The following is a 27,800-nucleotide window of genomic DNA, read 5'->3' as shown; positions in this document are numbered from 1 at the left end:
TTTTATCTTGGCGTAGGACTCTGACCGTGCCTCTGTAGGTTGTTATATTTATTAATAAAAGGGAAAACTGTTTTAATTCCCATAAAATATTATTTTAAGTTATTCTGAAACAGAAATAATAATACAGAGTCGCTTTAAATTTATTTAAGTTTCTGCATTTTTCTATGAAAAAGTGAGCAACATTATACATCATAGCTGTCAATTATTTTGATGAGAATGAAAATTATATCTGATTTTCATAATCGGGTGGGGAAAAAAATCAGCTATCGGACACTTTTCTTTCAATTATAATTTTTTCCTCAGCTTGATTGAATTTCGGCTCACATTTTTTTTATTTTAATAATACTCTTACAACGCACGCGCAGAACATCGCCAAAAATCGCCCAGCGCCATATTGAGAGAGGCGGACGTTGTATGACTTGAGTGATTAATCGTGGTTAGTGCAATAATTTGAAGTGGAACATTTGATCGTGCCCTATGGATAAACATTCGGGTACGTAACAAGTAAGAAAGTGCACCTATGAGGTTCCTATCGGCGTCTATTATGCAGTGGCAAATCACATCGTAACCTAGACATAGGCCGTTCTAGTTATCAGTAGATTACCTAGGTATCATCAATCCGCTATTTGCTCACAGTTTTAATCTTATTAATACACACGTGTGGGGGAATAGTCATGGGTTTCTTGAATTTAGTTACAATAACAAGAATATACGATCGCTTCCTAAGACTCCACGCTCGTATATAAACGAATTTCAAAGTGTTTATGTCGGCAGTTGACAGCAGTGTATATGTATATGACCGATCATAAGTCACCACACCCAGTGACCGGATTGTCGGTTTTAGTATTGAATCGTTTCGCGTTCGGATGGTTGTTCGCGCGTCGTGCCGTCGGTACGTGATATTGTGAGAATTCGTAACGTTTGTTCAAGTCGCGAGGTGTCAATGTGAAATATGTATTTTCTAGGAGTGGTGTGCCTTGGTTGAAAGGCCTGCCGAAAGGACAGGGCTCCGCGCGCGAGGAAGGACTGCGGCCCTCCGCCCTGAGGAAACATGGACTGCTGCATGTCAGAAGAAGCCAAAGAACAGAAAAGAATCAACCAAGAAATAGAGCGGGTACTCCGGAAGGACAAACGTGATGCCAGGAGAGAACTCAAACTTCTGCTGCTTGGTAAGTTACTTTTTTATTCTAATTAACATGCTGGTGAATACCTTGACAGTGACCTGGCACAAATTAAAATACAGGGAAATGTTAATGGTTGCTAAATGATAAGCCAATCTTCCCTTTAAGCGGTCATACCAAATATTTTAAGTGTGGATAAATAATTCTTTTGTAATTTAAGCATTTTAACCATTGACTTTAATTAAACAAGAATGCTGTGGTTATAACCTGTGGCATTTGGCCAAATTCTAAACTACATGTTTTCAGTCAATTTGAGTGTTGTTTTAAAAGTCTGAACCTGTTGATTTTATGTTTTAGTTCATAAGTATATTAGTCAAATTTTTAAGTCCTTGCATTACCAATATGTTTTACTTTTCTACTTCTACGCACTCTTAACTACAGACTGAATATTTTTAAAGATAAGATTCTTCTTACTACAATCTTTGAGAATTTTTTGGTTGTCTCACTTTCAGTTTGGTAGGTATCTATAATGTGTTAGCTTATTGAGCTTATGACTGCAAATTTTATATTTTACACAATCATTCACAGGCAACATTTTTTCTATTGATCAGTGCTTAATACTATATTTCTACTATATTGTAACTTCTTGGAATTAATCATAAATGTATTTTGTGGTATTGTCTTGGGTCGTCCCATTCGTGTTTTGTCAAGTTCTTAAATTAGTCCTATTCTGCTTTTGTCACTCATTCTACATTGAAAGCCACCGACGATTGTGACGAATGTAGAATGAGTGACGAAAGCATAATAGGACTAATTTAAGAACTAGACGAAAAACGAATGGGACGACCCAAGACGATACCTATTTTGTGATCCAAGAAATCTAAGAATATAAGGTAAGATGGGGTAAGACTATTACCAGGACAAGACAAACACTTGTATGGAGTCCTCTTGTTTGTCTTGCCCCAAGCAAAATATACTATGTTTGTCTTACGCCACCTTACCTTAGCTTAACAAAAAAAAACCGGACAAGTGCGAGTCGGACTCGCCCACCGAGAGTTCCGTACTTTTTAGGATATGGTATAGTGGCAACAGATATACATCATCTGTGAAAATTTTAACTGTCTAGTTATCACGATTCATGAGATACAGCCTGGTGACAGACACACGGGCAATGGAGTCTTTGTAATAGGGTCCCGTTTTTACCGTTTGGGTATGGAACCCTAAAAAACAACACTGATAGTAAATTTATGCTACATAGCTAAATGTCAAATACCGTATTCCAGGGTCTTCGCTATTTTTTTTCTGAGGGCCATAGTTCGATCTTTGGCTCTACCATATATTATTAGCTGGCCAGATTTTATGGCCTTTGCCTTTCCTGCTATTTTGTTTTTGCTGTGATAATCATTTGGGGACCGGACCACCCTATTTGATAAAATGTTTAATTTTATTAAGTCAGTGACAGACTAACCTAAAAGCAGATGCTATGGGCATTTTTTATTTCAAATAGGATTTATTTTCAATACTTTATGGGCATTTTTGTTCTAATGAAAATTTTTTCAATATTTTACAAGATTAAAATACTTATCCTACATAGCATAAATAATTAATAAATATTAGGGGTTAGGGGACATCTTACACAGATCAACCTAGCCCCAAACTGAGCAAAGCTTGTACTATGGTTGCTAGGCGATGATATACATACTTATATAGATATATACATAGAAAAACCCATGACTCAGTAACAAATATTTGTGTTCATCACACAAATAAATGCCCTTACCGGGATTCGAACCCAGAACCATTGGCTTGACGGGCAGTCACTGTCACTACCCACTAGGCCAGACCGGGCAGTCAATCTATGGAAAACTACATTTGCATTTAGAGTCTGGTCTGAGTTTGATATAATAATGTTCAATCTTGCAAACTTACCTGTAATGGATCAGATTGCACATTGTGTAATTTGACTCAATTTATCTACAGACTGATAAGCTGAGATAGCTACACGTTCCTGTAACTTATAGTCTGGGTGGCAACTCTATGTAACGGTCGAATAAAATAAACAATTGGCTGTGCAAAGTGCATTGTGGGAGAACTAGCAACAACACAGTGGATAGAATAATTAATATTTTTACAAAACGTAAGACCGACTTCAAGTCTTCATCAGCAGTTCCACTTTATCATATGGCACTTTTTAACTGTAAATACTTTGTTTGTTGATGAAAATACAGAAATCTCTGTATGTTTTTTTTTTTTTTTCTTTTTTTCTTTCTTTTATCTGCAATCGGCTGTTTTAGCCATAATCAGATGTTCTGTCGTTTTGAGGGTTTTGAGAGGTATTCCATTAAATACTCTCTCTTGACTTTGATGAGTTTATCTTCTAGTGCCTTTGGTCCAGCCGCAGTATTTGCCACCTTTTCAGCCTACTCGGATTGTCATTGGTGTTTACCAGGTCCCTTGCAAGTTCGTTTGTATGTTTTTTTAGTCGTTCTTTGTATTTAACACAATATCTGTTAACTTCCTCTTTGATTGTTGGAATATTTACGTATTCATGTATCTCTGTATTTTTTGCAAACCATGGTGCACATGTTACAGCCCTTAGGACATTATTCTGAAACCTTTGTAAAATTTCGAGGTTTGAGTTACTGGCCGTTCCCCAGAGTTCAATCCCGTATGTCCATATGGGTTTTATAATGCATTTATACACTAGCATTTTATTAGTTAGTGTCAGAGGTGATTGTCGGCCGATCAGCCAGTACAGGCGCTTGTAATGAAGGTCTGCTTCTTTTCTCTTTGTTTTGATGTGGTTGGCCCATGTTAGTCTTCTATCCAAGTGAAGACCAAGGTATCTTACACAAGTTTCTTGAGGTAGTTGTTCTCCTCTCAGGTTCACGGCTGGACAGTTCTCTCTTCGTAGTGTAAATGTTATTTGTACTGATTTACTCACATTTGGCTTTATTCTCCACTTTTCAAGCCATTCTTCTATCTTGCATAAATGAGTTTGTAATTTTTCAGCTGCTATGGTCGGGTTTACGTGACTTGCAAGACAGGCTGTATCATCAGCATATGTTGCCGTTACCACTTCTTCACTACATGGTAGGTCAGCCGTAAATATTGAGTACAGAACAGGGCCCAGTACGGAGCCTTGCGGGACAGAGTCTTTGATGCTGTACAACTGGGACACTTCATCGCCAAATTTGACCTGAAATTTTCTGTCTTGTAGGTAAGATCTTAATACCATATAAAATGAGTTAGGTAATAACATTTTTAGTTTATGTAACAGCCCATCATGCCAGACTCTATCAAATGCTTGCTGGATATCCAGAAACACAGCAGCACAATATTCCTTTTGTTCCAAAGATTGTTTTATCTTGTTTACCACACGATGTACTTGTTCTACTGTTGAATGCTGTTCTCGAAATCCAAACTGGTGGTTGGGTATGATAGCTTCTTTCTCTAGGATTGGCTTGAGTCTCCGCAGGAAGAGCTTTTCGAAGAGTTTTGACATTATTGGTAGAAGACTAATTGGTCTGTAGGAGCTTGGGTCTATAGGCGTTTTTCCAGGTTTGGGTATCATACAGATTTGAGACACTGTCCATAGTCTGGGATAATAATGTATTCGCATTATGGCATTAAATAGCATAGTCACATAGACAATAGATTTTTTAGGTATGTGTTTCATAACTTCTGCCGTTATTAAGTCGAAACCAGGTGCCTTCTTATTGCTTAGCATTGTTATTGCCTTTTTTAGCTCTCTTGGAGTAGTAGCATGAATAGGCAGTGACAGTTGTTGATCGCTTTCCAGGGAAGCCTTCACCTCATGTTCGAAGTCTGTCATTGAGCTAGTATTGGGCATAAAAACTTTGCTAAGGTGTTGCGCGAAGAGTTCGGCTTTTTCTTTGGGACTTTTAACCCATGTACCAGACTGAGATTTCAGTGGAGGAACAGCTTTTTGGGGCCTTTTGAATTGTTTTGTAAGTTTCCACAAGGAATACTCATCACACTTCTTCGCCGATAGTGACAAAAGTTGTTGTTGAAATGTGTAGTTTTCATTTTCTGCAATCATCGCTTTTAGTTCCCGAGCAGCTTTTTGGAATAACCGCTTGTCCTCCACATGTCTATTAAGTTGCCAGACTCTTCTGAGTCTTCTTTTTTCTGCAAGTTTTTCTCGTATGCAAAGAGGAATGTTTACCACACGTCTACTCGTTGTTTGTAGAGATGGTGTACAACGCCATGCTGCTTCCTGTATCAAATTATCTCTGTATGTATGCTTATAAGATTTGAGGAGTTCCCTCAATCCCTCATGGAATCCATCATCAGACTAAACCTTGATAAAAATGTTCTTTATAAATCTTACTGGCTTAGTAAACTTAACCAAGAGGAAAAATCGCTAAAGTGAACTATGCATCGTTAAAGAGTTCCGTTTTGATCGTCATCAGCAGTTCCATTTCATTAAATGTCACTTTTTCTAAACATAAATACTTGCTTTATTGATGAAAACACAAAAATCGCTATATAGATTAAAATGCCTATAAGAATCGAGGAGTTCCCTGGATTCCTCATGGATCATCATCAGAACTGGGATTTGATAAAAACGGGACCAACTTGGAACTATATACTTACTTACTTTCAAACAAAAAAAATATTTTTCCAATTTGGTTCACCAACGGAGTTATGAGGTAACATTTTTTTTTTGCCTATGTGTGTGTCCCACTGCTGGGCAAAGGCCTACCCTCTTCCTTTCCAATGAGGTAACATGCATACAAAAAAAATACGGTCGAATTGATTACCTCCTCCTTTTTTTTGAAGTTGGTTAAAAATGTAAACTTTCATGGATCTACATTTTAACTATTTGACATGTGTCAACTGGTTAACTATCAAATGAGTAATGTGTCCAATAGCCACCATGGTAGTGGGATAGTCGTGCCCTCTGTAAAAGCTTAAAGATAATACTGGTGTAAGTAAGAGATAGTCCCAGTCTGACAGATTATAGTTTTACTATCAACCTTGATGGCTATATAACATTAGATAGATAGATAATTTCTTTATTCATACCCACAACAAACATGGCATTGACACCAGATATATGTATTTGTTTCGGGTAATTTTATACCTGTGTACTTTCCAAAATAATTATTTGCTTTGGTAAATTAGTAGATTTGATGATATTCAAACATATTTTTTATTTTATTTACGTATATGTGACTCCTAAAAGCGTATTACCATAACTGTTGTTGGTATATATGTAGTTTCAGATTTTCTGTAACTGCCCCATGATAAGTGGTCACCCTGTATCGGCCTGATTCGTACTTTGAGATATAAAATATTACGTCTAGATACGATATGGATATAGATGTGTCAGTGTCAAATGTGACGTTTCTTCAAACAAAAACGTCACTTTTGACACTGACATATCTAATCCATATCGTATCTAGACGTATCTTAAAGTTCGAATCGGGCAGTATGACATGCTCCATAAATTGTTGTGAGGCACAGGCACACCTTTACATTAGGTTACTAATACTAATTAGTGAACAGTAAAAGCCACATTATAATTTTTACAAGCTATAATGGACTCATATTTGTTTCATTTGTTAGTGTAATTCTGTTAGGTTTGAATTGACTATAGCAGCGGTTCTCAATCTTTTTTTTTGACGGAACCCTTTTGGAAAGCGAAATACTTGATGGAACCCTACAATAAAACAATAGTTTTTAGAAGTGTGTTTTTTGCATAGTAAAATTTTTCGAGGCGACTAAAGCATAGTGTTCTCAATTCTTGCGGAACCCCTGCAGGGGTGTCGTGGAACCCTAGGGTTCCGCGGAACACACTTAGAGAATGGCTGGACTATAGAATAATTACTTAATTAGATCAGGATTTTTTTTTAATACAATATACAATAAATCCTATATTAGCTTTCAAGGGAGAGCATAGTTAGAGTAACGAGAAACAAAAAATTTAGAATATTCTTAAAAGATTTGTAGCTTATTAGTACCTATAGTTTTTTGTTCGGGGTAGGGGTGGACGTATGGCCACGCGTTGGGCGGACAGAATAACGTCAGAGACAAACGCCACATTGCAGGCTAGCATGCACTGGGCCCAAGACAGGGCGGCTTGGAGACCACTGGTGAAAAGTGTCCACATTCGTCACGTCCCTCAGCCATGAGGATACGACAAGGAAGAAGAGTTTTTTGTATCTTTTCTACCTATAGTTCATTCACGTTTAAAATGCAGTAAAATCATTGTCTGTCGGCCTAGCCACGCCCGTCACTAATCAAATCATTCCTAACTAATTAGAAAGTAAAGCTCACCAGTTCAAGGCATACCTACTGTCTTTTTTTTCTTTTTCTTTGCCCACACACTACAAAAATACATCTGTTCCCATTGGTTATTAAGTATTAATTTAAATATAAATTTAAGTTATGAAGTTTTCTTATATATGTACCTACTAATATTGTGAAAGTAACTCTCTCTAGTCTGTCCTTCTATTAAGTACCTCTTCACAAGAATAACATCACAATAACAACGTTCATGTACGGCGGTAATCGCTTACCATCAGGTGATCCGTCTGCTCATTTGCCTCCTATATCATAAAAAAAATCAACACTTATTATATAAAAAATTAACTAACATATACAATATTCAATGTGGCTACTATAATGCTGCTGCCAGCCCCATGTCATACTCAAGTGCATACCTACACAGATAAAAGTCAATTTCAATCAAAAACCAGATTGGCTAAGTTTTCCATGGTAGTGACCCCAATAATGACAACTGTTTAGATAAATCATTTGTGACGTTCCACGGGTTCCACGGGTAAAGGTACCTTGTGGCTGTTGGCGTTTAGCACCACATCAGTATTGGGGTATGGTTAACAACAGCGTAATCGCCAACCGCCAAAAGGTACCTTTACCCGTGGAACGTCACATTTAGCGTTTGAGTTTGGGTCCGGTCTGGGCCAAATTAAATTTTGACACATCATCATCATCACCCGAGGGCTGTCCCCATATTTTAGGGCTCACTTGCGGAGCCTGGGGTGCGCTGAGCAACTTGATCCCGAGAATTGGCAAAGGCAAATTTTCCTCACGATGTTGAACGAAAAGCGATTGCTAAAATGCGTAATCAAAAATTTTTTTGTAGGTACATCAGAATTGATTAGTATTTTACTACCTACGTCAAAATCATAAGTAATATTCCCACCTACACCTATCGCGGCAACGTCATAATATTGACGTCTCTTAGGTACAGCTTGGCAAAAAAGAGTAGAAATTAAAAAGTGGCAACACTGCAGTGTCGTCCCGTTTTCTTATATAAATTGATTTGAAAGGGACGACACTACAGTGTTGCCACATTTTAATTTCTACTCTTTTTTTGCCAAGCTGTGGAAGTGTAGAGCATCATGACTCTGTACCGTGTCACAGAATAAATAATAGTACTAGGTACAGAAGACTCACTCTCTAACAAAGCGAGCCTATTACGATCAGGACAGATATGGCTGCTAGGTGGCGACAGCGCCACGCGCGGCTTATGGCTAGCCACCAAAATTGGTGTGGAACGGATGTACTTTTAGCTACCTGTAGCAAAGCGACGAAATCGCGGAGTGAGCCATGCCTGACCGTGTATCGTTGACGTTGCATTTTCCTCATTGCACAACCAGACTTTGGCTAAAAAGCAGTAAATGCGGTTTGGCTGAAGCATAGAGAAAAATAGAGTGCTCACTCCATAGTCTTCATACATCAGGTTTGGTACCAAAACGACTATTATTTTCGTAGTCGACATCTAGCATCGAGTTATTAGTAGCGGAGTTATCGTACAACAACTTGATGCTAGATGACTCAAGTGTCGCGACTCACGAAAATTGTATTGAACAACAATTTACAAGTATCCAGAGGCCGTGAGTTCAAGTCTCACCCAAGGCAGTAATTTTTCCACTTTTAAAATTCTAAGCTTAGTAGCATCGTTAGCAGACGTCTCTGTTTGTTAAAAATTAAAATGTACGTAATATACAAGCAGGAGTAGAAAATAGAGTCCCGGTTAATCCGGTTATTATACTTACATTGTATAAGCTGAAAATTGTTGAGCATTAGACTTTTCGGTCGTCGCAACATGTATTGTCAAGTAGCAGTACTGATAATTCCGAAAATAATAGTCGTTTTGGTACCAAAATTGATGTACGGAGTGAGCACTCTATGTACTTTTTTCTCTGTGCCCGAAGTCATCATTTTCATCAGAACATTTTTGAATAGTCGGTAATTTTAGTTTTTGCTCGTGAGGGCTTACTTTCCCTAATATAAAAATATAGCAAATTATATCTAAAAGAAATTCCAGAAAAAACTTTGCAGGCGTTGTTTGCACATGCGATACGCTCCGCACTTTTTTTTCTTTAAATTTATTTCTTTATCAATTAAACATTAGACTCATCTTCTAAGCAAAATATCTATTTACATATATCCACAATTTTTTTTGCTATCCAACTACAGTTTTCTTCGTATATCCTCTTCCTTTTTGGCTGTCCGTACAAATATAAGTAGCCTGCATTATTTACCCGGGCAAAAAAAAAGAATAACAAATATCGAAGCAAATGTCACAAAAGCGCCGATAAAGTACGATTCCCCGAGGGCGCCGGGGTAGCGGGGCTGTGGGAGGGCAAGGCTTGGTGCAACTCGGCGGACGACGACGGGGGAGAACTCGTGCACACTAGTCACTAATCCTTTTTGATAGAGTACATGCGGCGGCAGGCGGCGGCATGCCGCGGCATGCGCCTATGTGCTCCCTGGTGCGCCTGCCGCCGGCGTCGCGCTGGTGGGCGCTCGCGGTATCGCGGGGGATTTTGCCTCCTCGGTGATCTGCGCTGCGCTCCGCAATTATTGTAATCATGTCTACTTTCGGAACAAAACAAACTACACTCGAGAGCAATGTAAACGGGTTATTTTGCATGAAAAATTCCAAACCGTTTCTCTTCAGTTTATGTGATTTAAATTTGAGTCAAGCTCATGAAGGTACCTATTTACGAATCAAGATGCCACAGAAGACACCTACAGTGATTTTACAACTTCGGTTGCCATTGAGGATTATAACTACTATCCCCCTAAGGCTCAGACATACAAATCAAAAATTCTAAATTTGCTAGTGAATTTTGAACCTATAGAATAGGAATTAGGGTTGAAGTTTTTTGTGGAAAATTTTACGATACAAAACAAAATGCAACTCTGCTTCAATTGAAAATGACTTAAATTTCACCGAACTGAGTAAGTATGCAGTCAAGGTATTAAATATCGACACGGACAAAGTGTCATAAATATGTGTATTTAATACTGTACTATAGCTAGGACAGGACCGTGCGCCTTAAGAGGGTATAATACGATGAATTTAACAAATTAATTTGTTTCACCAGGCACTGGCGAGTCGGGGAAGTCGACATTCATCAAGCAGATGAGAATCATCCACGGCTCCGGCTACAGCGACGATGACAAGCGGGGCTTCATCAAGCTGGTCTACCAGAACATCTTCATGGCCATGCAGAGTATGATCCGGGCCATGGATCTACTCAAAATACAATACGGGGTTCCGTCCAATTTAGTAAGTGATCGTGATTATTTTATTTTATTTTATTTAGTCGTCAATCAATTAAAATTACAACAATATAATTATAAAGTCAGATGTTGACATTCAGTGTGTTCAGTCACGTGGGTTGTGGTTGTGAGATGTAGCAAGTCGTCCAGTGGTCCAGAGTATGAATGGAGAGGACAGCGCTGGATAACGTGTTCCATGGTTTCGGCCTCTTCACCACATTCACATCGTGCATATTAGCTTGTAACTTTTGTAGTTTAGTGCTTGCTAGAATATTGGCGGTCCAATAACTCGAAATTATTCTCGTTAGCAGTCCACAATAGACACTGTTGGACGTATATAGGCATCTGCAAAAGCAAAGACTGCATGCAATATCATTTTCTACTTCGCGTCCAGACCCATTTGCATTTGGTTTTAAATCTAATTATCGTAATAATTATCGTTGAACGGGTCAATTTGGTTTACCGTTTAAATAGTGCGAGGACAAGTAAAACTTACATTACAAGCCGGTGCGTGTCGATAAAATGAGGACGTATCTCATCGCCTATGTTGTGTGTCGCTTAACTTCAAACTCGGGTAAATCCATTCCAATCTCTCAGCAAATATCTACCCTATTACCTTTTCTTAATACGAATATCGCATAATCTGACAGATTTACCCGAATTTGAAGTTAAGCGAATCAAGTAATTCTTCATATTAAATTTTCGATTTATTATTCGATGTAATTTTAGAAATCGTCAGAGTGACTCGAGTCAATGTCAGATGTGATAATTTAGGTACCTATATAAATAGTTGCGATAAAAATAAATATGCATATAATGTAGCTATTCATATTAGCTGCCGCTCTTAGTTAATAATAATAATATTTACTTCACGCAGGAGTCACATTTTTTATTATGATTGAAATAGTTTTGTATCGATATCGATAGCATGTAAGTTGATATTTAATTAGTCACTATAGGACTGGTACATTTTGCCCCTCAAAAACCGGGCTATGCTAATTATCCAATGTTTTCCGGGTATTTTTATATGCTGACAGTATGATCCGCGCCTTGGATATCTACTCAAATGCAGTAGGTGCTTGTGTTCAGATCATTTCGCAGATAAGATTAAATATTTCGGCAGTCTGCTAGCTCGAATGTTAGCGGTTATATTAAAACACAACATAAAGAAATAATGCTTTAGAGCGCTGGTACCCTAGCGGTAAGCAATCCGGAGGTTGCGGGTTCAAACCCCGGCTCGTACCAATGAGTTTTTCGGAACTTATGTACGATATATCATTTTAATATTTACCAGTCGCTATTCGATGAAGGAAATCATCGTGAGGAAACAGGATAATTCCTAATAAGGCGTAGTTCCTGAAAGGTCAGACGGCAGTCGGTTTCGTAAAAGCTAGTGCGTACGCCAATTCTTCGGATTAGTTGCCAAGCGGATCCCAGGCATGAGCCGCGAGAAAGAGATAAAGAAATAATGCTTTGAGTTTGCTTTATTTTTTACCTGTAGGTAGCGTAGGCGCGTCAAGAATCTAGGTAGAATAATTGCAGTGCAGGGAAAATTAATATTTTTTTCATGTATTAATTAGTATCACTCAGAAGTCTCAGAACGGCAGCAGATTGAATTACAAATCTGAATTCCTATACATTATTTACAAGAAGTTGTAGACCCCTATTATGTTACATTTCTCAAGAATAGAAGTAGCTTAGGATAATTAATAATAGTTTAGGAAACTCCAAAATAAAACACGAAGCATAGGGAAAAGTACGATTTAGGATTTCATTTCCGCATTGTGTCACATTTCACGCATACATGTATCGTGTAAATATAGCTATATAAATAGGTATTAGAAAATAATTTAAAATAAATAGTAATACAACATAAATATAGGTATTTTAAGCAGTGAACGATCTCGTCATTAGCCTGAACGTTTTCCTAATGCGTGTAGGTAGATAATCCGTAAATGTAGGTGTTTTCCAACCTGCGAACAATACAAAACCTTACGTCTCATCGGATTTACACAAGTACAAGTTCTTATGCAATATAGACTTTATGCAGGAAATGTTAAAAAAAAACCCTCGTTTCTAAAACTACTCAGGGCCAGTTTAGGTGCCTTGAACAACTTATTCTGCCGGTTAACGTTAAAGCTGGTGTTTACCCTCTTGTCTGTGTATGATAAGGATCTTGACCGAATTTTTAGTTATCTCTTTGCATATTTAGGGATCGATTTTTTTTTTGTTACAGCACAACCGAGGTTTTTACCCACGATTTTTGACCATACACACATATGAAAGGTTAAAAGTTATCGAACCTAAAAAACTTGAAGAGTTTACTTCTTACAGATGTGATTTTTTATTACTTCTAGGTAGTCGTTTTGACAAAACAACATTTTTTAAACATTGTTATCCATTAGTGCGTTAATGACTTCCTAATAGTTGACCTAAATTCAGTATTCGTCAGGAGACAGATAAAACCGCCAGCTCTCACTGCCCACCGTTTCTGGAAGTAATTACTCACTTGAAAGAAATCGATCATATGACGAATGCCTATATTTAACGCATTACAAATGATTTTCAGGAAAAGGCGGATTTGATATCATCAATCGACTTTGAGAGCGTGACCACGTTCGAGAGTCCGTACGTGGAGGCGATCAAAGGTCTGTGGGCCGACAACGGGATTCAGGAGTGCTATGACCGCAGGCGGGAGTACCAGCTCACTGACTCTGCCAAATAGTATGTATATACGTATATTATTGTCTATAAGTTGGGAAATCAGAGAAGATTGGTGTTGTTGTCTCATTTTTTGTCTACGAGGACGAAAGAGACCAGGACACAAATATTCGCTGAATACAATAGTCATCAAATACTGGACCGACTCGGAAAAAAGTCGCATCGTTTGTACAACAAAATGTAAGTCGAAAATGCAACACGTAAAACACGTTACTGCGTTTGCGCTGCGTCAAATTTGGGTAGATCGGTCCTTAAGGTTCAACGTAAAGACGTGATATTTATATTTGTGAGCACCATGTCCGCTCAAATGTATTTGATGGCGATTGGTCCCCTAGTTTAATGTCACACTCTGACTCAACACAGTTCTACAGCAAGCGCAATGTCCATAAAATAAGTATAATTCACTTTTCCGAGAAACCTGTGTTGAATGAGTGGAATGTCGACTATAATATTTACGATATGCCTTTGAGCGTCTAGTAATATCGACAGTTAAAGGTAGTAACATACGTAACTATCAAAACATTACATCATTCAGATTGTATGAATGTAGTATTACTTCACTATTAGTAATTTCATTATTATACATATTACACATATACATATATACATATACATACATGATTTGATCCTATAGTTTATCTATTGTCATAAAGTAATATTATTAAAATTAATAAGCTGAGTGGATGGCAGCCATTTACTTAAACCATTTGTTCCTCTGGGGACTTTATAGGTCGTTGCCATATAAGCAAATTAATAATGCTACGCCTTTATTGGTAAACTTTCGATTCAATCTCTGAAATTAAATCCTTCAGTAGATTGAGCGCGTTACTGTCGATTGTTACTGCTGAAATAAAACTGTTTACAGTTTAGTTTACACACCAATCGTAAACACTCGTTTCAGACACTTGTCTTTATAGTCCAGAAAGCATCGGCATACGAAAGTCAGGACCGGCAATGCCAAGCAACATTGACGTTTAAATACGACTAATCAGCGCGTTTTTAAACTAAAATTCCATGTGGTTCGCAAACTGCTGTGATTGGTTTAAAATCCATTTAGACGCTCGGCACTAAAGCTAGCTTCCATATTTGTTATTTTGAAGCCAGAGATTGAGGTTTTTTTTTCTATAGCTACTTGCAGGAGATAGACCGCGTGGCGGCACCCAATTACTTACCGACCGAACAAGACATCCTTCGCGTGAGAGTGCCCACGACGGGCATTATAGAATACCCCTTTGACTTGGAGGAGATACGATTTAGGTAACATTTGTACTTTGCGGGGCATGCGTCGCTTTATGTCTGCGAACTCTTCAGTCTTGCTTCTATTTTGGTGTATAGTTTAAGAATCGGTGTATGTCTGCTCTGCATGCGTATTTATAGGTGCTTTGTTTAGTTGTGCATGATGTATTTCAGTTATTTAAGCGATCTGGCCAGAATCGAGGCGGCGGACTATCTGCCGACGGAGCAGGACATCCTCCGCGCGCGTCAGCCCACTACCGGTATCCTTGAGTATCCGTTTGATCTTGATGGCATCATATTTAGGTATGTCTCAGCGCGTGAAGTTGGAGTGACCCTGCAGAAAGCTAGTCCAGCCCCTGCGTTAGTCTCGCTAAGCTATTTGGTCCTGAAATCCTAAAGATGTTTAATATTCAGTATAACATGCTACGAAATCCATTCTTGTAAGTAGTAGTTGTATGCCTTACTCACCAGCGCCGTCGAAATTGAGGTGAGGATGGTTTGACGATATTGCCCTATTCTGCCTGTGCATGATGTTTTTATCTTTTTATTGTCACTAATTTTTCTACTACTAACATTTAACTATTCGCAATATTTCACAAGCTTCTAGAATAAGTAAATATTTTATTGTCGTAACGAATTTACGTTACAATATATTCAATATTTTTATGTAAATCAATACACATGTTCTTGTTATATGTAAATTAATAATAGTTTGGGAAAAATTGCTAGTTTATTTAAATATATATTTTTAGCATAATCTGGTTTTGAGCTTATTTCCTGTTTTAACAGCTTGGTCGATGTTGTGTGGGTGTTATATTTATATTTTTGCGTGTCACTTTAGTACCTAATACTTACACTGCTTAAGGACTCGAAAATTTTGAAAAGTATTTTGAGTGAAAATACATATATTCTGCAGTAGAAGAAGTTATGCAGAATAATCTACTTATACATAAACGAAAACCTACTTCATAAACAGTCTAACATGCTATCATTATAATATATGCTTTTTATCTAATTATGTGATTGTGCTTAGACTTCGCCAAATGATACTATCCAATAATATATAAAGAGTTCTCTTTATTTCACATGTTCCCATCATCAAAACCTGACGTGATGGTAATGGGACTAATTTTAAAGTTACACCTTATAAAACAAAAGATAATTTTTCAACTCAGTCGACCCGCCTTCGAGAAATCGGGAAACAAACTTTTCAATTTTTACTGCCATGGACCCTTTTCCCTAAATTACGTGGAAACTAACACCACCAGAGGAAATCGCATAGGTATTATTTAATTATAATGTATGTATATTTTTTCCAACAGAATGGTAGACGTCGGGGGCCAAAGATCCGAGAGAAGGAAGTGGATCCACTGTTTTGAAAACGTCACCTCCATCATATTCTTAGTAGCTCTTAGTGAATATGATCAAATTTTATTCGAATCTGAAAATGAGGTAAGTTCCATAATATATTATTTTATTACTCTTATATGGACCCCTCGCACCATTATATACATACAACAAAAAGTATTTGAAATGTTTTATAAGGTAACTTTGGAAATGTATGCTACTTTGATACTTACTGGTCAGTGCAGTATTATACTCGTAATGTTTGTGTTTTCCTGTAAGCAAGATAGCTCATAATAATAACTTTTCCCAATTGCATTCCTGAGCTGTTGCTTTGGAGCGCAGAGTCCGCTTTGACATTTAATCCCAAGGTTCGTTAGTCTCTGCAGAAGTGATAATGGTAGTTAGAGTTAACATTTAGAAGTACCGAAATCATATAATGGTTGTCCTATACTCCGTATCTTTAGGTTTTAAATAAAAGTAAACAAAATCAACCCTCAAATGGCTCCTTAAGCCAGTTGAGGGTAACTATTTAACTAACGAATACATTTCCACGTTTCCAGAACCGAATGGAAGAGTCAAAGGCGTTGTTTAAGACGATCATCACGTACCCCTGGTTCCAACATTCGTCGGTCATCCTCTTCCTCAACAAGAAGGACTTGCTGGAGGAGAAAATCATGTATTCGCATCTTGTCGACTACTTCCCCGAATACGACGGTATGTACATTTCTTGCTGCAAAAATATTGAAATGTAGTTGATATCAACGTAGCATAATATCAACCTTCCGACAAGGTTCCCGATGACGCGCCGCACACGATAGGCATGGCCACAGAATAAATAATAGTACTACCGTAAAAAAAGGAAACTTCCTACAAAACCGAAGTTTGACAGCAGTTCAGGGTCGAATCATGCTGTCCCTTTCTAATGTATGGCACTATCCCTTTCGGCTATTTAGGGTTGTCAAAATTCAAGTCATTATCTTATCTGTGGTCGTGCACGCAAAGGGACGTCAAGTTGTGTCAACCCTAATAATTGCTCGGAGCAATGTTCAGCCGAACGGAGCCGAGTTTGCCCGAAGCGAGGAGTCGCGCATCCCTGGCATGGCGTAAGAGTTAAAATCCTGTCGTACGCGGTTATCACACTGATTACAACGAAAGTAAGGATTTCCGAGTGTATGTAAGTTTGTATGTATGTTTATTTATTTAGCGTGCCGTGCAGTCTACTTTCTTGATGGACTTTATTTTATTTTATGGCCTAAGCTAACGTGCAGGTAGGGCTATAAAATTATAGTGAGAATGCAGCGAGTGCGAGCGAAAGCTTAATGAGTTACGACTCAACCTGCACATTGAGCCCTACAACAGTAAGTCGGACCAAGCTACCTCTGCACACACTTTGCAGTCATAGAGTGGATGTGACACCATAACCATCAAAATAATGAAAATAAGACATTTATAATGGCACTTGTGCACTTTGTCACGTCAAAGTCAGTACAAAGGTACCTTGCAAATACATCGGCTAAAATATATTTTCGTTATACAATCATAGTTATGTCATAGATGAACTAACAAATAATATCTACAAATACTCAGGTCTTAATCGAGAACCGCCACATGGTCTAGACGTGGTACGATAACAGTATCAGAAAGAAAACTGACACAGACAGGTTGAAAATCACTTCTGTGAAATTTTGCTAGATTGCTAAGATCGAAATATAATAAGCATGGAATAGTACTAAAAAGTAAATAAAAATCTATTGATAATATTTTTTAGAATTTGCAAAATGACCGGCACATAAAAGCAATAGTACTTTGCGATACAAGTGCGACAAATAGGAAATTCGAAACGAGTGGCGATAAATTAAAACACGACCGAAGGGAGGAGCCATATGTACTGTAAAACGTAGTACAATACACGTGCGAAAAAGTAATTCGCAACTCGTGTCGGTATAAAACACTCCCTTCGGTCGTGTTTTAACTTATCGCCACTCGTTTCGAATTTCCTATTTATCGCACTTGTATCGTAATGTACTCTTCTGTACTAGTTTGGTACGAAACATCATTTCGTAATTTTTATTTCGTTACAATTTTATACTATTATATTTCGATTGTTGTAAAGTATATCACATGATTATTGTGTACTATGCTAAAGTAGGCGCTAGTATCGTCTGGTAAGCTAATTTGTCTTATGATTAAGGTTTTTTTTAGCACAAACGGTTGCCGAATTTCACTTGTTGGTGTAAGCTAGAACATGATTAATCTCTATTGTGTCGTAAATAAGGCGATGAACATCTGATTTGATGCTTTCTTTAAGCCCCATTTACGCGGTGCGTGAACTCGCATGCAATATTCGATACATTTCTAATTACAGAGTAAAATGAATTCAGTCGATCGACCAAATACCGGAATGTAACGAAAATCGCATTTAAGGTCTTGATCCTTCTAAATGGGGCTTTAGTCTCTCCCGTAGTTTGTTTAAGTGAAGACCGTGATCTCTACTTTCAGTAGTTAGTACCTACATAAGTCACTAGATAAGTTTTGCAATAGACAAATATGAAACAAAGAGGTGGCCTATCACATATACTTTTAAAAACTATATTTCCATAGACAATGTTTGGCGCGAAAATATGTACTTTCTTTTTAAATTTACTTGTAAAAAAATGTGTGCTTCATAAGAAGGCTCAAAGTCACCCAAAGGGCAATGGAGAGGGCTATGCTGGGAGTCTCTGCGTGATCGCATCAGAAATTCAGAAATGAGGCCATCCGCAGCAGAACCAAAGTAACCGATGTAGCCCTCCGAATCGCTAAACTTAGTGGCAGTGGGCGGGGCACATTGCCCGTAGAACCGATGGCCATTGGGGCGGAAAGGTTCTCGAGTGGCGACCACGTACCGGAAGGCGCAGCGTGGGTAGACCCCCCACATGGTGGACTGACGACCTGGTAAAGGTCGCGGGAGTCCGCTGGATGCGGGTGGCGCAAGACCGGTCATTGTGGCACTTTGGGGGAGGCCTGTGTCCAGCAGTGGACGTCCTTTGGCTGATATGATGATGTAAAAAAAATAGATTAAACTTTGAAAATGTCGGCGTGGGATAGAGAAGACTACGAATATTTCGTACAATATTTTCATTTCATAGAAAGTTTAAATCTATTTTTTAATAAGTAAATGTTTTCTCGCCAAACATTGTCTATGGAAATATAGTTTTAAAAAGTATATGTAATAAGCCTCCCCTGTGTTTCATACAGGGCTCGGAACCGGTATTTTTTAAAAACCCCGTAATAGCCCAATACCTTGAATTACTTTATGCTCTTTACGTAGAACTGAATCATATATTTAGGTAACAACTTTGTATTATTAGATTGTCCCATTAAAAATTAAATAATAAACCAAAGAACGAAAAAGAACGTAATAATACCGGTATTTTTGTATGGAGCAAATAACGGTTTCCGACCCCTGCGGGCTCAGCACGGTTCCATTTTTATCGACTATCACTATGCGCGTCCCTTTCGCACTTACATACTTGTTAGAACGTGACAGGCATGGTGACAAGGGATAAAAACGCGACCGTGCTAAGCCGCCTGGTTTCATATTTGTCTATTGCAAAACTTATCTACTGACCTATTTCATGTAGTACTTACTGGTATCACTAGTGCTGTAAGTGTGACTGTGTGTGTGCGCCTGCAGGTCCGCAGCGCGACGCCATCACGGCGCGCGAGTTCATCCTGCGGATGTTCGTGGACCTCAATCCGGATGCGGAGAAAATCATCTATTCACATTTTACTTGTGCGACAGGTGAGACTACTATTTTTAATCTAACTTCTTTATAGGGAGCGTGCATGAACTGTAGACGGCCGCCCAGAAGCCCCCTATAGGGACCGTGCGCGTTGGAGGGTCTGCCATCTTGTGGCCTGAATCGGAAACATATGCACATGTACATTGCCAAAGCAAGTGCCACCATCTACCGTTCACGTCGGTACGTTTCCGTGTGCATAGTAGGTTCTGCCATCTTGTGGGCTACATCGGAAGCATAAACGACATATTTACGCCTCGCTCCAAAAATCTATTACTGGTTGCAAGTCCCCTATAGTTCATGCACGGGGCCTATCCCTGGCGCGAAGCATTAGGTCAAGATTCCATTTAAGCCACTAGATGGCAGAACCTACTATTCGAAATAGAGCCACCGTAAAGTATAGGGGGCAGCGCTTGCTTAAGGGACCCAGCTAATACAATTCACGATTCTAAAGGGCCCCCCACTGATTACCAGTTCGCCGGACGATATCAGCCTGTCAGTTAAACGCAAAATTTGACAGTTCCGAACAACTGACAGGCTGATATCGTCCGGCGAACTGGTAATCAGTGGGGGGCCCTTTAGAATCGTGAATTGTTTTAGCTTTCGATTCAGGTCACGAGATGGCAGACCCTCCAACACGCACGGTCTCGTGTAGTTCGTGAGATTTAACAGCCAACATTTGACACTTGCCTATTGACGTTAGTACTGATTATGCTGGGATATATCGATTGCCAAATTTAGCGGTTATGAAGGTTGATCGATTATATTGTACTGATACTATGGTTTTAAATTTATCGGTGCCTATCAATTTACGGAAACGCCACTTAAATCGAAACGAGACTTGTTCAAGAAGAGTAGGTAACATTTTACTTAATAAAATTCTCCTTAATATTTTGTTGATTGGTGGTGAGTATTTGCCACTACACACCACTCATATAAATTGGGCAATTAAAAAAGAATACACAGTATCGTTTATTATTGCGCCCTATATGTCCTGGACAATGATGACATGGCGTTATTTATAATCCTAAAAGTCTATCAAATTTAACAAGCCGTCGGTAATCGTTTATTCCTGTCGGTCATTTTGGCATTTGTCTTTGTTAGAAAGGCAGGTTTGCTAAGTTTTATGATTAAGAGGGATAGTGTTATAGAAAAGTTTAAGTTAACGGCTTACTTGGCTAGCCTCATTCGCTATATAGTTAAATCAAAAGATTTTTTTTTAGAAACATGATTTTCTCGTCATCTAATAAGTAGCTACGACACAAGCCTTACTGAGCTTAACACATTCAACACCAAGAACCCGACTGTCGGGTACACTGTTCGTAGCGACTACGCGCTACATACGACGAAACCGTGGCTACGCGCTACGAGCGTAACCCGTAGCACTTAGTGGTATTGAATGTGTTAATGTGGGACTAGGTCGATGTGTGTACTTAGTTTTAGTTTTGCAGGCCATTTTCCTCAAATAGGCAACCATTTTGCCTATTTCGCGTAAAATTATGACGTGTGTAAAGTTGTCCCATCATAATAAATATTTACTTATTTGTTTGTCCACAAAAGATAATATAAATGGTTTTGGTTTTCCGTTGTAACTTATCCCTTGTGTGTTCCAGACACCGAGAACATCCGGTTCGTATTCGCCGCGGTGAAGGACACCATCCTACAGTCCAACCTGAAGGAGTACAACCTCGTCTAAGCCACGTGCCCCGACACAAATCTGTGATTGTGTATAACACGTAATTTAAACATCATCAATTCACACGGCAGAATGTGTACATTCACGAACTGAGATCGGATGGACGAACTTATTCAACTTACAATGTTTAATGAGAAAGTAAGGATAGATTTAAGTCATTTAACCTTGGAGTCATTTTACCGGCGGAGATCGGGCCGCGCGAGACGCGTCAGGTTTTTTGACATGATTTTTTATGAAGAAGTTATTCACAATTTATGTATGTGTCTGTATCGGTGAATATTAAATTGTGCATTTTAAAAGTTATGGCGAGTCTTGGGCTAACCATGAGCTGCTTTTAGTCATTGTTTTAGGATTTTTGTAAAGTTTGTTGCCATAATATCTTTCTACATTAGAATACATTTATTATGTCCAGACGGATGGATTTGAACAAACTAGTCCAATGAACTTACGCGTGTTTTATATCATCCTCACGGGTCGGGCTCGACACAGGACTTCCTATTAATGTATCGATCGGGTCGCTTCCGTGTTACTATTACGTATTTATTTTAGTTACGAAATGTCTCGTAGAGTTACTGTCGCTCCGGAGCTTGCGGGAGTAGGCGTGATGCGGAGGGAGGCGCCGACAGATTACCTCATCTTATCTCCTCAAAGGACAGACGTATTTTTCAATCGTGCATTGACGTAAACCTTGATTTCTGCGATTTGTTAAATTCCTTAACAGAGGATTATAAAATCCAGTAATTATAAACCGCTTAAGGTGAACGTGGAAAGGCACAGGTTAAATACATCTGTATAAACGAGGCCTAAGGCCTGACTTTATTCATAGGATACAATTTACAAAGCACAAACATGTCTATGGCCTTAGGAGGACGTGCGCAATCAAGTATACTTCAGTCTTCCCGATGAATGGCTAATGGGGATGGAGGGTAGTCGCCGCGTTGGTGAGAAACGTGTGACGCGACAGTGGCGCCCTCTGTCCGCACCGACCGACTCCACTGATCCAATTCAGTTTACGCACATAATAATTATAAAATCATACCGTTTGTTCTGTTAGCTTGAAAGGTTTATAAATTTATTGTATTTAAAGAAATATTACGTTACTTTTGTACATTTGAATTTTGTTACTTGAATATATGTTATTATTTAAGCTGTTTATATTTAAATATGGTGTTTTCTACACGAATTGACGCAAGTTGTCTTACGTTAACTGTAGGCTTTTTTGTGTACGCAGTGGTCTGGTGTATTTGGTTTCTTCCTAATATCCGTGTACGAGATAAATTCCAAACAGCTAGCCGTATGTCGAACATAGGGAGATAACTACGTTAGGTGTTTAAGGACATTTTTGATGCATTTGATATAAACTTTTTTTACTAGAAACCCAAGGGATTTCAATAAAGCGAAAATGTGACTTGTAAAAACCGATACCAATGTTTTTTGCACGAACGCTTTTACCACATGGATGTAATATATTGTACATTTGGGTCTAAATGTGCTGGGTGAATTGAGCTGACAGTTCCGTGCCAGGTTTTGCTATTGGCATATTGTGAAGCACAAAGATAGGTACTTGTACACGTTTAAACTTGTTTACCATGTTCAGAGATTTATGTTATCGATTTAGTGTGTTGCTTCGTGTTATTATTTAGTGACTTACTTGTTTATAGTAAGAAACATAGTTTCTATTATGGAGATATATGATTTTATTGTATTAACTTATTTGTTGTTACGTCTTTATTTCTATCGCGCCGTTAGAGGTCCGTTTGAACGCACACGACATCAGACTTTGTCAATAGCAAAGCTTTAATTGAGATACAGCTGTCTGATATGCTCAAAGATTATGTGAAATTGAAACTTAGCGCACAATATTGGAAACTTTCTTATCGATGTTAACCACTGATGTGCAATCTCTGTGTATGCCCTGTACATAGAAACGTTTCGGTTTGTGCATTAGTACCTCGACACGCACGCGGTCCACCAACCAGCGCGGCCGGCGGGGTCGCGGGACGTCCGCGGTGTTCCACTATAGACTGATGTTTTATATAATGGACGTCCACAAGACGCCCGACGTGAGTTTGTAATGTCTTCAATTACAGTGTAGCGTTAAAAGGAAACAAAGCACAATGAAACTTATTGTATTGGTGATTAGTTATATTTTAAGAGGCCCCGCGTGCCGCGCCGCGCGTGTCTCCGCGCGAATGGACCGGGTCCGTGTCTCGGTACGGTTCTTACCTATTTGATTTTACGGTTGGGCGATGACTACACAAATATTGCTAAAACTATATTATAGTCTAACGTTGCTTTACCTTTTGCGTGAGATTGTGAGAGTTTTAGCTTAAGTTTACGACTGAAGACGGATGCCTGTATGAAATATTGTAAATTATAATTTCTCATAAAATATAATTTTTTTCAGCTAGCAAGTTGTTTGAATTTTCCAAGATCGATGTTTTAGATAATTTATAAATAAGAAACTCATGCAATCACTTCTACTTAGGGCATACTGAAAATTCCTGGAACTGGCCACTTAGAAAAAATAAGTCGTTTAATATATCAGAATCCAGAAACTTTCAGTATGGCCCACGTATTTACCCTTTGAGATTGGGTTAGAAATACCTTAATCAATTAACTATACTGAAATAGTTGCAGTTATATCCGCTTTAACCGTTCTGATATGCTAGCCTGCCTGCGGGAGGCGCTTACGCTGTTATTCACGACTCCTATACGAATACGCTGCTACGCGTAGTAAGCGCCAACCGCCATAAGGTACCTTTACTCGTGGGACGTCACATTTAACCTGAAGTTTTGAAGATCTAACAATTATGTGAAAACAATTAATCATAACCCGATAAAGGCAATATACAATTTTCTGTACCAATAGAGAATTTACATAAAACACACATTTACATTAAAATACTATTATTTTAATGTCAACTTAAAACGAAAGACTGCGTGTCTGTGCGCGCAGTGCAACTGGATCCAGTTTTACCAAGGATTTGAGACTGGAGTGGACTAGTTTTTTTGAAGTGAGTGAAAACTTCTTTAGCGGCGCTGTGCACTTTTTGTGATGGGGAAAAAACTGTTAAACTCGCTACAGGTCACGTGACCGTAAGATTCGTAAGACGTAAGACGGACACGTGACCTGATCGAAAAACTGTTACAATGTAATGACATTGACGGGTTGCACTCCGGGAGTGCCGGCAGAAGTGAAAACTCATTGAGTGCAACCCGTTGTTTTTTATTTGTGCTAATATGGTTCAATAGGTATATTCCATTACGTGCCAACACAATTGCAGCGACATCATAATTGGCTCCCTTACCGGTGATTAAATTTACTTATCGGTATGTCGGGTCTATAAATGCCTCTATGTGACTTACTTAACCCCCACGTAGTGTTAATATTAGTAATGTTATGATAACGGGCGATTAATGTTTCTATTGATGGATATTAGTTCCATCAACTTTGTTGTACCTACAGATTGTACATTTTTGTTGTCGATAAATTATTAAAACTAATGTACGGTGATGGGCGCGATGTGTTTCGTGCATTACGTTTGATGTCACAGTCAGATTAACCTCGGTCGACATGCCAATCGATGGCGAGCTTAATAATGGCTTAATGGTATTCAACAAGAATATAACCGCAGCCGAAAACTTAGCTATCAGCGCGGCAAAGATAGCCCTAAACAATTTTGAATGGAGATATGTCACCATGGTTTTCCATAACTCCTCAATTCTTCTCGGCTTAACTGCGTTCATGCAAATTTATCGGAAAAGTGTGATCGTCGGAAAAGGAACATTTCTCCATGGCGAAGAATCATCCGCAGACAGAATAAGGCAGTTTGTGATATTCGGATCAGACTTGGTTGACATAATGAACACGCTGGACTGGATGCGGCATAGGGAATTCGACAACACCGGAAAATTCATTGTCATTTGCAATAACTGTGACGAGCGAAAAGCGATGGACATATTCTGGAATCATAAGATCTTAAATGTGGTTTTTATCAATGATAGCTCTGGAATCAGTAATATAATTGGTTTCATATATTCTATTTATGATAACGAGAAATGTGAAATAAGTCCACCTGAGCCACTTCCAGACTCTTGCATTCATCATTCTTGCATAAAAGTATATCCTTTGAAGCTCAGAAATTTACACAAATGCCAGATTATTGTGTCTACGTTTGAACAAGTCCCATTTATGTCTCTGAAGTCGGGAACCCCAAAAGGAGCTGACGGCGATCTTTTACTTCTCATCGCTGAAACTTTGAACGCCACCTTAAAGGTGATGACTCCACATAGGGGCGCTGGCTGGGGCCAGCTGGATAAGGACGGAAATTGGCTAGGATCTTTGGCAGATGTATATCACGACCTCGCTAACTTCTCCATGACGTCAGCGGCCATAACGCTGTCAAGATTTAAGGCGTTTCATTTATCCACGGATTACCATTCGATAAACATGGCTTGGGTCACTCATCCCGCAATAGCACTTCCAGGTTGGCAAAAACTTGTCCGTCCGTTTCAAATGAAAGCCAGAATATCTCTAGCTGTCACTTTTGTGCTCATTATATTAGTAGCCTTGTTCGTTAAAAGCAATTTGTGGGAGAAATTGAGTAAAAGAATTGCATCGGCGCGGCCTCAAACATGTGTCCTGTTTTATTCTTGGACCATTTGCATGGGGATGCCCGCGACCACTTTGCCATCCAAACCGGCATTTCTGACCATATTCCTCTTATGGATGTTCTACTGTTTTATGATGAGAACGTTTTACCAGACATCACTTATTCACGCCATGAAAGATAACTCGAAGTATCCAGAGTTGGAAAATCTTGAAGACATTTTAAATTCTGGCTATCCATTCGGTGGTGTGCCGGCTCTCAAGGATTTCTATATTGATGACCCTGAAGTGTATAACAACTGGAAACCCATCAACAGCACCGAAATCAATGACACTATGGTTAGTTTATCGAGAGGCATGAAGTACGTTCTGGCTATGAATAAGGTTACCGCCCAGAGTTTTATTTTAAAGCATTATGGAGAGATACATATTGTGCCACAGATGATTGCGTCGAGTCCAACGGTTTTGTATTTTAAGAAGTTTTCTCCGATGGCGGAGTCTCTGAATCTTGTTCTAGGTCGATTGGTGGAAGCTGGTTTTACTGACAAATTATATAAAAATCACGTCAGTATACATGAAACAAAGAAGACTGATAGTACGGCAGCAATGAACTTCGAGCAGTACATGGGGTGTTATGTAGTTTTAGCTTCTGGGTGGATTGTATCGATATTAGTATTTGTTTGTGAGGTATATTGTTATAAATGGAGTGTCAGCCGACAAAATATTTGTTAGAAGTTGCTTAAGTAAATACATATAGTAGGTAAACCTATTTTTGATAGTTTTCAATGCGGAAAATTGTTATATGTACTCTACCCTACATAGTTTAGTAAATAGGTGCCTACAAGAAATTAAGATAAACACCACCCGATCAGAAGAAGAATACCTAGTACCCTAAAGTTAAAAAGAGCTGGAGTCGCAGGGGATAGAGTACGTAAGACGTTAAGACTGGGCCGACCGTCCAGTGGCGCCCTCATTAGGGAATTGAGTTTTCTAATAAACCAATAATTTGGACATGGACTTTGTAAGCCTATGCTATGCTTTGTAATAATACCTATGTATATAATAATAAATCGGACACGACCTAATTTGATAAATGGGAACTAATATTTTACTTTCGCCTATTTATTATTACTTATTCAGCCAACTTGAGAGTTCTCCTACATAATAAATCGTTTATGGTGCGCGTCCCGCGAGTGCCGCGACCGCTGCAGGGACCATCGATTGCGCCGACTTCTGGCCGAAGGGTGTCGTGTTTCGAAGGTTCCGGGCCAAACTGCTGAATCCGACACAAGACCAGACGATTCATCGGAGCCACGCCGTTTTGTCGCCTAAATAGTGTTTAGTTTTTTAAGTTTATAAAAATGCATATATATGTTAGTCTGTAAGGTATTTGTAATATGGGCCTTGTTGCCTGATTTAAAATGTTAAATACTTAAATACCTAATGCTGTAGTGTAGGTACTCCGTCTCCGTATCCTGTGGCTCTTATTAAGACTGAGTCGACCGTCCAGTGGCGCCCTCATTAGGGAAACTGTGTTTTCTAAAAACACAAATGAATTTCTGGTATAAATCAGTAAGTATTTTACTATTGTTGTCCTATTTTCTCCCCAATTTTTGATCTATGTGATATAGTTTTATATTACTTACTTTTGACTTTATCATTATCACTTGCCGTTTATTTGGTAGTACATACCTACTTACTAATTCCACGTCCATACT

At 38.7% G+C, this 27,800-nt stretch overlaps 2 protein-coding genes and 1 long non-coding RNA gene across 7 annotated transcripts in view; 2 read left to right on the top strand and 1 right to left on the bottom strand.

Annotated features, from left to right (window-relative positions):
• LOC134792135 (uncharacterized) overlaps nucleotides 1–27,800 on the bottom strand; it is a 688,366-nt gene that overhangs the window by 202,380 nt on the left and 458,186 nt on the right. The gene's annotated exons all lie outside the window — the stretch shown is intronic.
• On the top strand, nucleotides 191–23,880 carry LOC134792127 (guanine nucleotide-binding protein G(q) subunit alpha). Of its 5 annotated transcripts, XM_063763338.1 has the most exons (10): nucleotides 192–493; nucleotides 966–1,169; nucleotides 10,511–10,695; nucleotides 13,258–13,412; nucleotides 14,538–14,666; nucleotides 14,820–14,948; nucleotides 15,968–16,097; nucleotides 16,553–16,706; nucleotides 19,669–19,776; nucleotides 21,388–23,880. In XM_063763338.1, exons 2-10 carry the CDS (start codon nucleotides 1,052–1,054, stop codon nucleotides 21,468–21,470), a joined length of 1,191 nt encoding a protein of 396 aa, XP_063619408.1. In that variant the 5' UTR covers nucleotides 192–493; nucleotides 966–1,051; the 3' UTR covers nucleotides 21,471–23,880. The 5 variants fall into 5 exon arrangements, with proteins under 5 accessions (XP_063619407.1, XP_063619408.1, XP_063619404.1 ...); XM_063763337.1 differs by lacking the exon at nucleotides 14,538–14,666 and having other exon boundaries at nucleotides 191–493; XM_063763334.1 differs by lacking the exon at nucleotides 14,820–14,948 and having other exon boundaries at nucleotides 193–493.
• On the top strand, nucleotides 24,960–26,823 carry LOC134792496 (uncharacterized). The gene has a single exon (XM_063763772.1). The coding sequence runs from the start codon at nucleotides 25,048–25,050 to the stop codon at nucleotides 26,812–26,814; it is 1,767 nt and encodes a 588-aa protein (XP_063619842.1). The 5' UTR covers nucleotides 24,960–25,047; the 3' UTR covers nucleotides 26,815–26,823.

The sequence above is a fragment of the Cydia splendana genome, chromosome 7, assembly GCF_910591565.1.
Source record: "Cydia splendana chromosome 7, ilCydSple1.2, whole genome shotgun sequence".
Taxonomy (NCBI): Eukaryota; Metazoa; Arthropoda; class Insecta; order Lepidoptera; family Tortricidae; genus Cydia; species Cydia splendana.
Note: the sequence above shows the minus strand (reverse complement) of the source record. Positions and strands in the feature narration are given on the sequence as shown.